The sequence below is a fragment of the Phalacrocorax carbo genome, chromosome 1 (assembly GCF_963921805.1).
Source record: "Phalacrocorax carbo chromosome 1, bPhaCar2.1, whole genome shotgun sequence".
Taxonomy (NCBI): Eukaryota; Metazoa; Chordata; class Aves; order Suliformes; family Phalacrocoracidae; genus Phalacrocorax; species Phalacrocorax carbo.
The window spans coordinates 9,722,780-9,738,185 of NC_087513.1; the positions used below are offsets into that span (position 1 = coordinate 9,722,780).

The window sequence follows — 15,406 nt, forward strand, 5'->3', positions numbered from 1 at the left end:
CCTTAATTTCTTAAAAGCATGGACCCATATATTTCTATTTCTATAAACATACATAAACTTTTTACATTGTCTTCAAGCCCACACTGCTGAACCAGTTTACATCAGCTAAAGACAATACACAGTCATTACACACTGAGCCAGATTTTTTTTTTAAATTGCAACATCCATGCACTGTGCCCTCAGCAGTCAAGTAACAAGTCAGCTACATTTTTGTACACAAATCTACCACAAAATGATGACAGAATTGTAATTCTATTTAAGGACATCCTCACATAAGCACAAATATAGCCCTAGAAAAGACCTAGGCTTCCCTTCTGTTTTCCCCACTCAGATAAAATGAGAAATGAAAATCCTAGCTTACAGGAGTCCACAGAAAGGTTTTGGAGAGAGAGGAAGGTTGTTGGGGTCTTTGTTTGTTTTCTCTACAGGAACACTTTTTTTTTTCATAATTGCAACCTCATTCTATTGGAATGGAGTGGAAATTAGCCAAAAGCAGTAGTATTTCTGCTTCAGTATGAAAATCCTGTTTATTATTACAGTAGTTTGCATTTGCTGTGTTACAAGCTTCTCTTTAATGGTTTTGGTGATGCATTGCAAAAGTTAGGGCATGAAGTCTTAGAGACTGACTTCCGAGGCCTCAGCCACCAAAAAATCAGAGTTCAGCCCCTGATGTTTTCCCATATTTCCCATTTTGTTCAGTATCCAGAAACAGCCTTTGTTCTAGTGGGAACAAGTGAGCTCTTTGTCTGTCTTTTTTTTTTTGGTATGCCTTTCCACCCTCATCTATACCATGCTGTACCTGGGGACGAGAATGTAGCAATTAGGCACAGCCCTCTTGGTTAAACTGTACTTTCTAAACACACTGGAATGTAATCATTTTAAGAGCTCCTGAGTTGAGAGCCCAGGACACACCCTGCATTCCACCTTTGGGTAATGTGATTTATTTCTAAAGCCATGAACATGAACAGAGTTCAAGGCTACGACCTTTGCCTCCTGTCTGGTGCTTTAAGGCAATTTGTATTCCCGGAATGGCAGGAGGGAGCTATTCCTCCACAACTCCGAGTCCAGAGTCTCTGGTGGGCTCTGCCATGGGGCTGCTTGTGTGTGAAAGTTAGGAGGTGTTTTTCTTGTCCTCAAAATAGTCTAGCCATGCCTTTACTGTGACTAGGGATAACTGGGTCATTGGCGTTCTTTGTATTTCTATATTGTGTAATGCATCACTGTGTAGATAATTGATCTATCTCCAAAACCATTTGAGTTGTCCACATAGCATAATGCTTTACCGTTCAGCCGTATTAGCTTGGGTCCCGGAAGCAAAATAGCCATGTTAACATGTTCTCAGCAGGGCTAATTAGTCTGGGCTCAGAGCCATGCTCGTGCAGCTATTCTGCTTCCAATTCTGGAGGCAGCTCATTCCAGGCGAGTTTTAACTTACTGCATATTACATGCTTACATACTTTCTTTGTCACCATGATATTGCCTAGCCACAATGCTAACCATGGGTAATGGGTTTGTTTGTTTGTTTTTGTCTGGGTTTTTTCTTTTTTCTTTTTATTTCTCCATGGTAATGATTAAAACCACTTCGAATATGTCATCCCTAGAAAAACTTTGGCCCTTTTTTGCCCATTAAGCATCTTTGCAGCAGCAGGCTCTTGGACTTCCAAATTTGATATTTTAATATTATGTGCCATTTGAAAGTTTTCAAATTATGTAGAAAAGCAGATGCTCATCAAGATGATTTCATTGTAAGGGCTGATGTGTTGGAGACAGGCCACTTCCACATAGTATCTGCTTCTAACTGTGATGAATTAAGAGATATAACATCAGGCTTTGTCAGGTCTTTTGGTCCAACTTTTCTTATTGGCAAGAGTACAGGCATGAGTACAGGAAGTTTTGCATATTTTTGTCCCTCATGGGTGTGTTTCAACAATATAATTGGTGGTTTTTTTGAGGGGGGAAATCATGATTTGCAGATGAAGCAAAAATATGTAAGTTATGCTTATATATAAAGAGGTGTGACTGAATTTTACTGAGCCTCAGGGAAAATGAAAAAGAAATTGCAGTGTCAAGATAGAGCCTTAAAAACTGGATTATGGCAATGCAGCTGCACAACCTCTAAAGCAAACCCTGGAAATCATCCTAGCTGCTAGGGATACTCATTGCAGAAGACATTGACAGCTACCCAGCAGCTTGGAAGCGGGAAGCCCGCAGAGTTAATTGGAGTTCCTATGTTTAATCCAAAGTTTTTGACTTCAGAGTGCTTTTATTCAGATGTTCAAATATCTCTAAGAGTAGCACATGAAGACTTTGTGATTTTAGAAATTTTCTCATGTGATTAAATTAGCTTCCTGGTTTTTTGTCTGTTGGTACATTTAACAGGAAAATGTGCTGCAGTTTGCATTTCAGGCTTTGCTGTTGTTTATCGAGTACATTGTTGTAAATGTAGATGTTTCACGATGTTAAATCCTGAAGGACTCTATAAGATGTTGACCTACCCTTGTTTTTCAGTCTCGTGCTTTTCCAGCTCTCAACCTGTGCTCATGAATACTGAGGTCACACTGTCCTACATAAGTGACTTTAGGCACTTGGATGTATCCAAGCTAGGAAAGCAATTGTCAGGATTTCACATCGATCAGTAGAGGCAGAGGACTATTTTTTAGAGGAAGACTCCTTCCATCTTCAACCCAAATCACTCTCTGAAGGACACATTTTCTACTGATTATAAAGGGAGCTTTGCCCTACTGGGTCCCTGGAATGTGAAATTCAAGGTGTTATTTAAATAAAGATGTGAAATTCTGAATGGCAAATTCAGGCCTATTTGTTCAGAAAAAAACCCAGCCTATCCCTATGCTGCTTCTTACACTGCTTCACTTCCAAAATACTCTCAATGCATTCAAACTGTGTAAATTCAGGTCTCTTATTTGACATTAATTGCATGATCCACTAGTCATTTGACATGCGTGTAGCTTCATGATCCAGAATGCTACATTTCATAACCTGAAGGTTTTGTTGATTTATTTCTCTGTCTTTTTATAAACTTTTAATATATTTGTATAATATAATTTATATTAAGTATATATGAAAGTTCAGGTAAGAGATAGGTAAAGGCAAGTCAAACACTCTGGAATAAACCACAGACAGATTCTACTCCATATTTAAGGTAGATCTTCCTGAGAATTCCTTAACATTTTTTATTAGTTCAGCCATCACCCTTTACTCACTTCAAACTTCCATTGAAGCTGGAGTGAACAGCCTAATGACGGATATAGTACAGCACACCTACTTTGTGGCAGCCTTTAAGCAGTTTTGAGGAATGTTCTTAACACTAGCAAACCTGTTGGAGGTAACCTTAGCAGAACTGCTGAATGGCCTTGTGGTAAATGGTGCTTTATCACTTATAAGCTTATTTTTACTATTTAATTTGTTCCAAACCTCATTCAGAGTTACTGTTGTTATCTCCCTCTCTTTACCTGAGCCTGTTAGTTTCTGGCTTTTTTCTTCTTTTTTCATGGTATACTTAGTAACAGTCCAAAATTTTTTCTTTGCTGTACAGTTAGGTTTTCTGCTTTGGGTCCCATCCAAAGATAATTCAGTAGAAACCTCTGGGTGTGATGTTTAAATCCAAAATAAAAACGTTTTCCATAGTGAACCAAACAGTCATGCATGCTTAATGTGAGCACATTGCCATTCTGAATGAAGTTACAAGAAATCTGCTTGAGGAGCAGGAACTCAAAACTAAACCACTGTTTCTATTGCTCGTAGTTTGGACGTAGGGTATTTCCTCAGTAGATGTGGCCTACAGTCTTGTAGCTTTTGCTATGGTTTTCAGCTGCGATACTGAAAGGGGAAAGTCTCTCTCCCATTGTTTTAATGCCTAGAAATATGTGAATGCCCAGAGTGGCATCCTTACCCATAGGTATCATGTCATCTTTCCAATGACATGGGGTGTGTAGTCAGGGGAATGGTTCATCTTGCCATACATTCAGCTACTTGAGCTTCATTCTGGTTTTATGCCAAAGGCTTCCCTGGTTCAGTCCTGCTGGGCATTTATTCATTTCAGCCAAGGAAGCCAAAAGCAGGCTCAGCACTAGCAACGGCGCTCCTGCATGCCGCTGACTATAGAGATGTGTGCCCCTCCTGCCTTATCCTGGTGTCTAGATTAGGCAAGGGCATGGGTTGAGACAAATGTTTAGCTTTTCTGTTTGTTTTGGTTTTTACATCTATATTTGACCCTGGCTGTGCAATCAACTTTGGACGTGCACAGAACTCAATTAATTATTTTATCCGCATCCTATAATCTTAGTCTGAGAAGATACTACTTAACCTCTCCAATTCCTTTTGCAACAAGCACTGTGGTTTACACTGAGGGAATTAAGCCAGCCAGTAGAGAGCAGTGACAGGTTATGAGATCGGTAAATATACTGCACTAATGATTAAGACCCTTTAGTCTTAGTGCCTGATACAATGGCTGTCTCAAGATAGGGAAAAAAAAGCAGGAAGCCAGGACAAACTGTGCTTTAGACTCTGGACTGTGATGGACCATGATTCCAGAAATGTGTTCAGAAATGCAAGTCCTGGGTTCCAAAAAACAGCCTGGGGTTTTGCACATCTGCACCCTAGGCTATGAGTTTTCTATTTCAAGTTGTGACAGCACTGAGCTCTAAAGAAACATGTGAAAAATGGTTGTAGAATTATTCTCTGAAAGCAGGTTTGCCTAGGGGAAAGCTTAATGTCCAAGCCACACAAATCTAGAGGAACTTCTGGTTATACTTTTGGAGGAGATAAAGGGCATGCAGCCTGCACTCTGATGGTCTGAGGAACACTATAGAGATAACAGGCTGATGCATCACCCTGGAAATCAGGAGGGCCAAGTTAATTCCAGGTTTTCTTGTTGAGCTGAAGTGCAACTCTGTGCAGTTCCCATGAGGGGTCTGGGAGTGTTTGCACCTTTAGTTCTGTTTAATTATGTGCAAAAGCTACTGCAGTGGCAGAGCCCTTGCAAGGCACAGTCCATAGGCTGAAGAATTGCATCATTCTGCCAGGACAGACTTGATAAGAGACATTGCTGTGAGTGAGCACGTGGTACACGAGGCTGAGTCCTACTCAAATCCTCATCTTTGGATCAGCTAGCTCAAGCAGCGGACGTATTAGATGCTAGCACTATCCACAGTATCCAGAGGAGTTGGTGTCATCTTATGTGAATCAGTATGCAATCCTATAATGAGAAGATTTCCCCATGAAAGGTTCTGTAATGTCATTGAAACAGCAGGATTACTAAACCGAGTGACCGCTCCCACTGTCAGGTGGGCACTGCAGACACAGAGGTGAACTGACTTTGCTCACGGTATCCATAGCGGAGCAGTCAAATTGCATGTGCCTCTTTGGTTTGTATTGAAAGTGTATTTTTATTCTGCCTTAAGTCACACTTCATGTGTTTAATATTTTTGGATCTGACCCATAGCCTGCTGAAATCATGGGAGGAATCTTCCATCTGACATTAGTATGGTTTGGACAAAAAAATTGAATCTGAATTTCTAAAGCAGGAAATCTTACTCCCCTGTGTTAGGTCAGTACCTAACAGAGTTGGGTAAGGCCAGAATATGCAAAGTAAAATGAAATAATTTTAAAAAAAGAACTATAAATTTGGAAACAGAAGTCCAAAGCAGGTTATTGGCTGTTTCTCCATTTATAAAGTCTGCTAGAAGTTGTTTTTTTTTTTCCCATAACGTAAAGCTTTTCTGCTGGGGATGCCATTAGTTTCTGGTGGCTTTGTAATGTAGCTAGGCTTCACATGAGAGAAGGGCTCCAGGGCCTTTTTCAGTTTCAGCACTTTTCCCCTCTGTTCTCCAGCATTTCCTTTTATTCAGGCCAGAATTCATTTTGGATGGTCCTTCTGCACATCTTGCCACTGGCTCTAATTAATAACCTGCTTCTTGAAATTCCACTCATTGTCTTTTTTTCTTTTTTTTTTTTTTTATTTTATTTGAGAGGTTGTTCAGGATAATTACTGTCTTTAAAGTTTTATGAATCACAGTGTTTGACATCTTTGATGTTGATTGATTCTCCGAAAACTGCACTTTTTGTTCTAATGTTCAATTTGTCACTGTTACTTACAAACAAATAAGAGATTTAAGACCCCAAAGATGCAGATGTTCTTTGGCTTTGTTGCCATCTGTTTTCCTGCCTACTGGATTCCAAGACTAACATTTGTGCATTTTCATGAAGCTATATTTATACAATATATGATACAATAGAATAGAAAATAGATACAAGAGAAAGTCTTTAATATAAGTTAATTTTTAAATCACTTGTTCACAAAGCAATATTTTTCTGATGGTTTCTATTTTCATTCTAAACTTATCTTTAACTAAAGGGTTTGAAAAACCTGTTGTTTTGCTCAGTTACACAAAAATTGCAGATCAGAAAAACTGATATTTCCATGGAAGTTTCCCAAGAAAGGCATAATGTATGACCTCAATTTACTTCAAAAATTTTACATTTAAACAACATTCTTCCTGGATGTCAGAAAGCCATACACGTACCTGTGATCACTGAAGTTGTACATCAGATATTTGAATTCTTAATGTAGTTTGGTAGAAACCTCATTTCTCATTCCAACAAATTACTTTTTTAGAACTGCCTCATTGAAAAGGGTTGAAATGTTAGGATTTCTGTAGAATAAAAGTCTGTCTGATTTATTAAAATCATATTGGATTACTTCCCCATTTATCAGATAATTTTTGTGTTTAAATTTTTGTAATATTTTTTGCTAATATTTCCTCAACAGGTGACAGTCTGAACCGCCCTCCTTCTAGTTGGCAATTATCTAAATCTCTAACTCAGGCAAACACAAGTTACCAAGATTTTACAGCACTTCTTTCTGTTAAAAAGAAGGTATTTCAGGCAGTAGTGTTGGTGTCTGTTACAGTCTGTGAGATTATGAAGCAGTAAGTGCTAACTAAAACTTTATTTATATTCAGAAAGAAATCTGCCGCCCTAAGTGCTTTCATCTGTACCGTCGCAAAGTTTATAGTAAACACTGTTAATCCAGTGCGCTTAGAAGTGATAGTTTGGGAAATAAGAATTCAGATACTCGTGGCTGCTTGTCTGTTACAAGTAGATTAGCCATATTTTTGGAATTAAAAGCTTGCTTGTGCTGCCTTCCCCTTCTCTCAGCATTTAAATTTATCTTGTCTTCTTGTCTTATCTCCCTGAGATATTTAACATTTTTTGTCTTCAGTATCTGTTGACTAAAATAATTTCAATGCATCCATCTTACCACACACTTCCAGCAGGGTTGAGGCAAAACCTTGCTTGGTGTAAATCAGTCCAGCACTTTTCTTAGGATTCTGTAATTCTGTGTTAAATCCTTATTTCTGTTCACCTATGTGCTGACTTGCCTCTGCTTTGGTGGTTTTTCTCTTTTTTATCCATTTTTTCTTGTCCACTGACTACCCAGCCTGTACACCTTGCTACATCAATGTCACACTACGCACAGCATTTGAGCACACTAGTGATTCATTACAAACTGGTATTATTAAATAATTATTTCCAGTCTTCTTTTGTACCAACCCAGTCTCAAAAAGATTTTGGGCCAATATGTCCTTTGTCCAACCTCTCAGAGGCCAGTAATCATGAACTATGACAGTCCAAGGAATCTGCCACAGAGTAGGCAGATATGATGCAAAGCTAAGGAGTTCATGCCAACGTGGTCTGAAGGAAAGGAGAATAATTGCATGTTCTCCAGCACCTGAAGTCTCAAGACGTGTCAAAGATTGACTAAATATGCACCAAAAATTAGTGTTAGGAAGGAAGGGGTGCACTTCTGAAAAAATTTAAGATTTCCAGACCCTAATAAGACAGTTACTACTTCAGAGTCCAGGAGCAAAGATATGCTTATACTATTAAGTTTTTGAACCTCCTTGGTCTGAGCTGAGCTAATTCTACCTGTAGGTAAAATTGCCATGGCCTTTGTCAATTCTGGCACTTTCTCAGTCAGTGAATCGTGGGCACATACTAGGAAAGCAAAGACGCTGCCTTATTCAGAGATGACATAAAGAGTTGAAGAGTATTATATGCCTGCTAATGAAAGTAAGAAACCATTAAAAAAAGCCCCAAAATACAAACAAAAAATACTCCTAATAAAATGTACATTTTGTTTCATTCAGCCATGGCACTGGGAAGAAGCATGTTGGAGGATACGGCAGCGTATTATATGTACAACTGTCTAAATCAGTGAAAGGCCTTTTCAGTCTCCCCATTTCTGCACCATAAATTTGTTACTCTCTGGCTTCATAAGGACTTGGTAAATCATGGAGTGCTGGCTGGTCATTGAATTTCCCTTGCTTCTTTATAAACTGTACAGTGTTACTGGCAACTTTTGGATATGTAAGGCACACCTAGTGAATATCTGTTCTAACGTCTCTTAAATTCAAGTAACATGGTTAACACTATGTCTTGGCTTGAGAGTGAGGAAATACGGATATGTCTTAAATCCAGTGGAATCTTATACTTTAAAGCTCATAGCGCTTGCTAAGACTGCTTCCTTTGAGCACAGTATTTGGTTCACACTCCTTTATTGGAACTCAGTGGAACTACTGATCCATTTAAAATAAGCATTTGTGAAAATGCCATGTTGGATCACAGCTTAAAGGTGGTAAAACACAAGTATGTATTTTCCCGTCTCTTGTAGAAGCTGAACGCTTCCAATGACAGGAGCAGAAGCTAGACAAGGGTGATTCTTTCCATTTCCATCACATCTTGCTTCCTCCCTGCTTTTTAATCCTAACCAGGCAGTTACAGACATCTGAGAGTCCTGTGATGCTGCACTGCATCCCCCAGAAATCAAAGTGGAAGCCCTGCAACACGAGAATTGCTTAGCTAATCTAAATTGCCAGAGGAAGGAAAAGCTTAACATTTCTTGCTTTTCAAGAATCTTTGTTGCATCTTTGTAATTGTTTGGTTTTAATTACACCACGAAGTTTATCTGCTGTGCCTTTGAACAGAACACACACATGTAGAGTTTCTTTTTCCTATTGGCTTCAGGCTGCTAATTTTGACACCTTTGTAATAAATCTGCTGGCTAGATGCAAAGCTTCAGGTTTGGCAGGACGTCAGGAAATCAGGAGAGGAGGTAGCAATTCTTTTAAGAAAGGAGTTCCAGAGACGATAGATTAACAGGAATCATTTCTAAATGAGCTAACCTATTTAAAAGTAGCAAGTACATGAAAAGGCAAAACAGTTAGAGTGCATTACCAGAGCAGTGTTACTCCTTGTGTAGTGAATTTCAGCACTTAAAACCACCTTTCTGAATGCCTGTAATATTAATGATATAGCCTTGAAAGGCCAAATACAATCCATGGAAATACCACGTAATTCCCATTACTCAGTGTTTCCTACTGGTTGGTTCTATACCTTCAGAGTTCCAAAGCCAATTAAAAAAAAAAAAATGTGATGCTTAAATTTACAGCAGAGAACCCCTAGGCTTCAGAGTTTGTAAGTGAAAAGAAGCAGGCACCTTCATGGGGTAATTCAGAACCTATAGCTGGGAGACTACTCTTGGTGATAACGTTTCTCTTAAGTGTTTGAATTCTTGGTTCCTGCTGGAATATCATTGCCCTTACATTTTTCAATATGAAAAAAATGGGGCCTAAATAACATTGTGGAACCTAAATATATCTGTTATTTGGGGCCAAAGGGTACAGATAAATTTAATTCATTATTTTTTTTCATATACTCAATGGAAAGAGGAAAGCTCCTAAGCAAACTGCTAGTTCCAGCTTCTTAAAATGCAAAACTTCTTTAAGATCCAGCCTCCCCCTACGCTATTTTTTTTTTTTTCCTGACAATCTTTTATTCTTGGTTTTGCCACATTCCTTCTCATAATCATCAATATCTTGAAACAATTCTGCTATGGTATTTCATTTCCTTCAAAGGAACATTTTGGAAAATCCCCAAATATTTTAGAAATTTCTTAATTTCTTAAATGAAATTAGATGTAATTATTGTATCCCGTCTTCCTTCCACCTACCTAACTGAAGCATGTAGGATCATAGAATCCTAGTCAGTAGAAGGAGGCCTACCCTCCAGAAGGATAATTCACATTTCAAGTGACCTTTCATGGATTTTTTTTCTTTCTCCAATGACTAAAGAAAATTAGAGCAAGTATAATCATATCTTGGAAACCCATAGTAAAATAAATGAAAAAAAGATCTCGTTTGTGGAGGATAGACTGATATTTCCATAGCAATGATTATTAAAATTATATGACTGCTTTTCCCTGGCATACATATCTCTCTGTCCTATGTGCACAAAACAAACAGCACAGTATTTACATCACCAGAACCGCTGATGAATGTAGTTTTTATTTTTTGAGAAATCTATCCAAAATGTTCTATATTATTATTGTGTTTGTAAAGAATTCTTGAAGAACAACTGATTGCAAAAAATTAGCATCACAGGGAACAAGAAATCATATAATATATGTTTCACAGCATTCTAGCTGTAGACCTGGTAAGATTTGGGTATAATTAGGAAATTTTAGTTGCTCACTCTCTGAGCTGAGAAGTGACTGGAGCTACTAATGAAAAGGCTGTCCTGTACTTTTCTTAAAAAAATAATAAAAAAAAAAAAGGCTTTTTATTTGTCATAATTGTGGTAAAATCAAACTGTGGAGTAAGACCGAAGAAGTTCAGTCAATACTGTGCTTCCATCAAATATCATGCATTCAAAAGCTTCTTATCTGTTTAATATTTAAGTTATTTCACTTTATTTTTATTAGAATGATATGGGAGGTCAAAGGAGCCTGATAAACAAGTGGACTACTTTTCTGAAAGCCAGGCTTGTGTGCGCGATACCTGGTCCTGAAGGAGCAGACACACACTTTGATGAGCTGCGTAAGTGGAGTTATCTTTAATGGTTTATTCTGGCAACAGTTTTGCCTGGGTATTTTTTCTTTCACAGTAGAAGTACTATGTCTTGTTCTGATTTAATTAATTTTCCAAACAGTGGTGGCAATATCTCTGTCTTTTTTCAGATGTCCCTAATTATCACTGGAATTAGTCTGGTCAGAAATATGGGCTTTTTCACTTTCACTCCAAAAGCTGGAAAGTGAAAAGCTGATTCTGGATAAAAACCAGACTATCTGCAAGTGGACAAACTTCAGAATATTAACACAAACTCACATGGCAGAAATTAAAATTCAGACAAAAATAAAGCTTTGTGATACATTTAAAAATCTCCAAATTATAAATGGTAAATGCAGAAATGTTCAATGGATGTTTTATCAAAAAAAAAACCCCAAACAACAAACATTTTTCCCATTGCAGAAGATATATTCTTGCTTTCTACAAGAGATGAGAGAAATCCGCTTGTATATGGAGTCTTCACTACAACAAGGTATGCGTTAGGATCATTTGCCTCTGGAAGCAAATGCGGAAGATCTTAGTCAGGCCTTTTATCAAACCCTTCTGTTATTAGGGTGAGCAGTGAGAGACTGCTTGAATAAGGCTTGCAATATTGGGACTGTTATGTCCCTAAATCTTTGTGTGCCTGACTTTTGAGAATGATAGTAAAAAATAATGAAAATTTGGCAATTAAAAGCATGTTAGTTCATTTGAACCTCATCTAGTTACATTTACAAATTTCAGTCATATTCATTGAGCAACCAGTAGTTACTATTTAAGACAAATCACTGTTGTAAAGCATTATTTCTGAAAGTGACAACTTGACATCAGCTTGACAAAACCCACTATTCTCTAAAGTGATATTTTAGTGTTTTTATGGCAGGAGTTGATGGAAGAATAACCCATCTTTATCTCATGGGAATAGATTAATTAATTGATGAATGTCTCTGCTGCGATAGTGAGGTGCTCTATATAGAATTCTCAGAAAGGAAATAAATAATTCTTTCTTTTGTCTCTAGAACCTTTGAATTAAGTGCAAATAATAAGGACTAGCTAAACACTGAACAGTATGAGTATAATGAAAGGTTGCCAAGGCACTCCTTAACCCAGAAGTAGCCACTACAGTGGCTCCATGGAATACATAACCACACCAAATATTTAAAATTGAATGAAATGTTGCACAGTGAATGAAAGGACGTATGAAACAACTAAATGTACATGCCACTCAACAACGTGGCATATTGTTCTTCAGAAAACTGAACTGTTTGAGGTTTTTTTGAGAAAAATATATACAAAAAAGGAAAAAGACACAGAAAAAGAAATAAATGTTTATTTATCTTTTTATTGTCTGTCCAGTGCAACTTGTAATTGTCAGACACATCATTGGTAATATCCCTAATATACAGACTTCCAGATGTGAACACAATGTAAAGGAATGTCCTTCATGTGCAGAAAATTCCAATCATAATAGCTAATAAATGATAGCTAGAACCTATCAGCCACTAGAAAAAAATGTCAGTCTGTCAAGTGGTCCCAAAGGCTAAGTCCAGGTTTCAATCAAGCAAAGATTTAAACTGTAATGACAGTGATATTAAATACCTGTGGTTATCAGACCTGTCCACATTGTCTGTTGTTTAGCACCACTTACATCAACTCTCAGGTGTAGGATTGATCCAAACCCCATCAGACGGTGTGTAATTAATTAATTCACTGGATGAGGCATGCACTGAAGATGTGTTTACAGTATACATTTCAGTCTGGCTTCTGTTTTCAGCTCTGTCTTCAAGGGCTCCGCAGTTTGCGTGTACAGCATGGCAGATATCAGAGCTGTTTTCAATGGCCCTTATGCTCACAAAGAGAGTGCAGATCATCGGTGGGTGCAATATGAAGGTCGTATCCCGTATCCCAGGCCTGGTACAGTAAGTGCCTCCTTAATTACATGCTTCTATTTTTACTCGAAACCAATCACACTTCACACACCACCCCCCAGATTGGTAATTTATATTTTCCACTCAGGATGTTTCAAATTATCCTCTCAACCCTTTCCCTTGTGTTGACAAGTCAGACATCTACCTACCCTTTATACGTTTATATATAAAAATATACATTTTCCCATGTCTCTGAGATAACATTGTGTCCAGACTGTCTGTTTCCTGATTGTCTCTCTCATACTGTGGTCTCCTACTGTACAGCTGTATTTCTATCTGTTGGGATCACCTCTAAGGCATCAACACTTCATAAAAGGCCAAAGGCATTTCTTTATGGAGTATTAAGTTGTGATGAGGTATTTTATCTGAAGTCTTCTATTTCTTTTTTCTTTGTGTCTGTTAAAATCCTTTTCCTTGAGATATGGTCATTAATTCTGTTATATGTGTTTGTGCATGTTTGTGTTTTGAAGTAAAGTAAGAGAGTTGCTGGAGATTTTATGTGATGAAAGGTAAGTGATAGGAAACAAAGATAAGTTTAATATCTGGAAACACTTCTATATCCCAGTTTCTTAGACTTCAGATGTAACAGCTGGGCCAAAACAAAAAGGAAAATTTTGAGAGTTATTAAATAGTTCTTTCTCCATTTCTGTCTTGGTATTAAATTTGTGCAAGCATGGACCTACATTACAGCTGAGGAAGAAAATATTTCCAAAAAATGCATCTACTTCAAAAAAGTCATCACAACTTTCAACAACTCTTCGTACATAGAATATAAAAAAGCAATGATTTAAGAGTAAGATAGCCATTACCCAGGATAGCTTTACAATATCTTGGTCAGGTATTCAGTGAACCAGTACGAGGCAGCTGCGTAAATCCAGCCAAGCACTGAGCTACTGAGGTTGGGCTGCAGCTGGTACCTTGCCTAGGAGCCATCTGGATGTTTCTGCACTATTTCTCTGACATCAGCACTAGTGTAACCTTTGCTTTGAGCCAGATTATGTAGCTTGTTTAGCTCTTCTTTTCACACATTTTCTTGCATCCCTGTGTTTTCTTCATCACCTTCCAATAGACCCAACTGCACAGTCCAAGCCCATGCTGTTTGCTACACTCGGTGGTCCCAGGCTTCAGCAGGTCAGGCCCTGAGCTCTGATCCTCTCTTCTCAACCGCAGGCGAGTCGCAAAGGGCAGCTCTCTCTATAAAGAGTAAGGCAGCTCCAGAGACTGATTTGGCCTGCCTAGGATCTGCGCTGCTGGAGCAAATACGCTCCTAATTTAGACAATTTAGACACTGTAGGCTTGCACATCCCTCTCATGCAGAATATCGTGTGCCCCCAGAAAAGAGGATTACTTTTTTTTTTTTCTTAAGTGTGTGCAGCTCCATTACTGGTTAAGAAGTGCAGATTAATTTAGTTTTAAGTACAAAAATGGTGCCAGTGAGAACAATAGCTGGTCCCATGGCATCTAAAGAGATTAAAATAACTCTGTTAAAAACTCAGAGTGCCCCATAAGGATGAACACTCTGCACAGATAGACGGGTCATAAGCTCATTGCATTTTTGAGTGTATTAGCCATCACATGGTTGAGCTGGGATTCACAAGGAAGGAAACATGTCATGCTGAAGCATGTCAATGCTGATCTTTATCATTGATTTGAATATCCGTGCTTGCAAGTATTTTAAAAGTTGGAAAGATTAAAGATAAACAGGTATTTTCCGTAAGCCGCCCCTTAACTCTCCAACTGCTTCCTTTAAGCACCTGATAACAGCTGTGAGAAAATGGTCTCATAAAAATCCTTAGGACCTACATACCCAGTGGATTTCTGTAGGATTTTGACCAAAGACTGAAATGGGAAGTGGATTTTACGGAAGAAAGCTCTCAGAAGAAAAATATCTGTAGTATTTGCTATGTAGATAAGGTAAATGTATTGCTGCATAGTTATTTATCTTTTGTCTTAGTGACTTGGGATACTCTCAGACTTCAACATACTTCAGGCTCAGTTTAATATAGGATATTGAAATAAGTAGAACCATGCCATGCTCTCATCTTATATTGGGCTATGCCAAGCCTCTGGATATGAACAGATTTAGGCTGGGATCTGAAAAAAGAGCACAGTGCTCAAAGGCAAGGAAAAGCAGCAGCATGCTACACCCCTGCAGAACGCTGCGGTGGGAATGCCGAAATGCTCTTCCTTAAAGATTAATTTCATCATTTCTTGCCAGCAATGGGGTGGTTCAGGAATGGTCAGAACGAAGCCAAAGAGGGATAATCTGTCCCTTTTAAAGTTTTTAGAGCATTTTTTTAAATTTAAGCTCTACCTAAGTGTTGCCTACAGTTAGCATAGCCAGCACTGCCCCGATTTTATATTTCTTATATTTTAAGTTACTGGTGAAGTCTAAAAATGGCTATACTAGGAAATGCGTTTCCTTTGATGTTTGGCTTTGAGAGAGGCATTGACTTCCTTTCAGCATTTATACAGAAGCAGGAGACTGCTTACCCTAATTTAACTTTCTGCTCAGCTCCCTTTATCTCCTAAGTAAATAAAGCTGTTCACTATAGAGGCTGTGACCACTTTGAT

General features: G+C 38.2%; 1 protein-coding gene across 3 annotated transcripts in view; it reads left to right on the forward strand.

Moving 5' to 3' along the window:
* Positions 1–15,406, forward strand: part of SEMA3D (semaphorin 3D) — a 143,636-nt gene that overhangs the window by 96,216 nt on the left and 32,014 nt on the right. For all 3 annotated transcript variants that reach the window (XM_064443768.1, XM_064443758.1, XM_064443750.1), the window contains exons 9-11: positions 10,781–10,895; positions 11,328–11,397; positions 12,679–12,823. In XM_064443768.1, the coding sequence (XP_064299838.1) occupies positions 10,781–10,895; positions 11,328–11,397; positions 12,679–12,823 (330 nt within the window). The remainder of the gene's footprint in view (positions 1–10,780; positions 10,896–11,327; positions 11,398–12,678; positions 12,824–15,406) is intronic.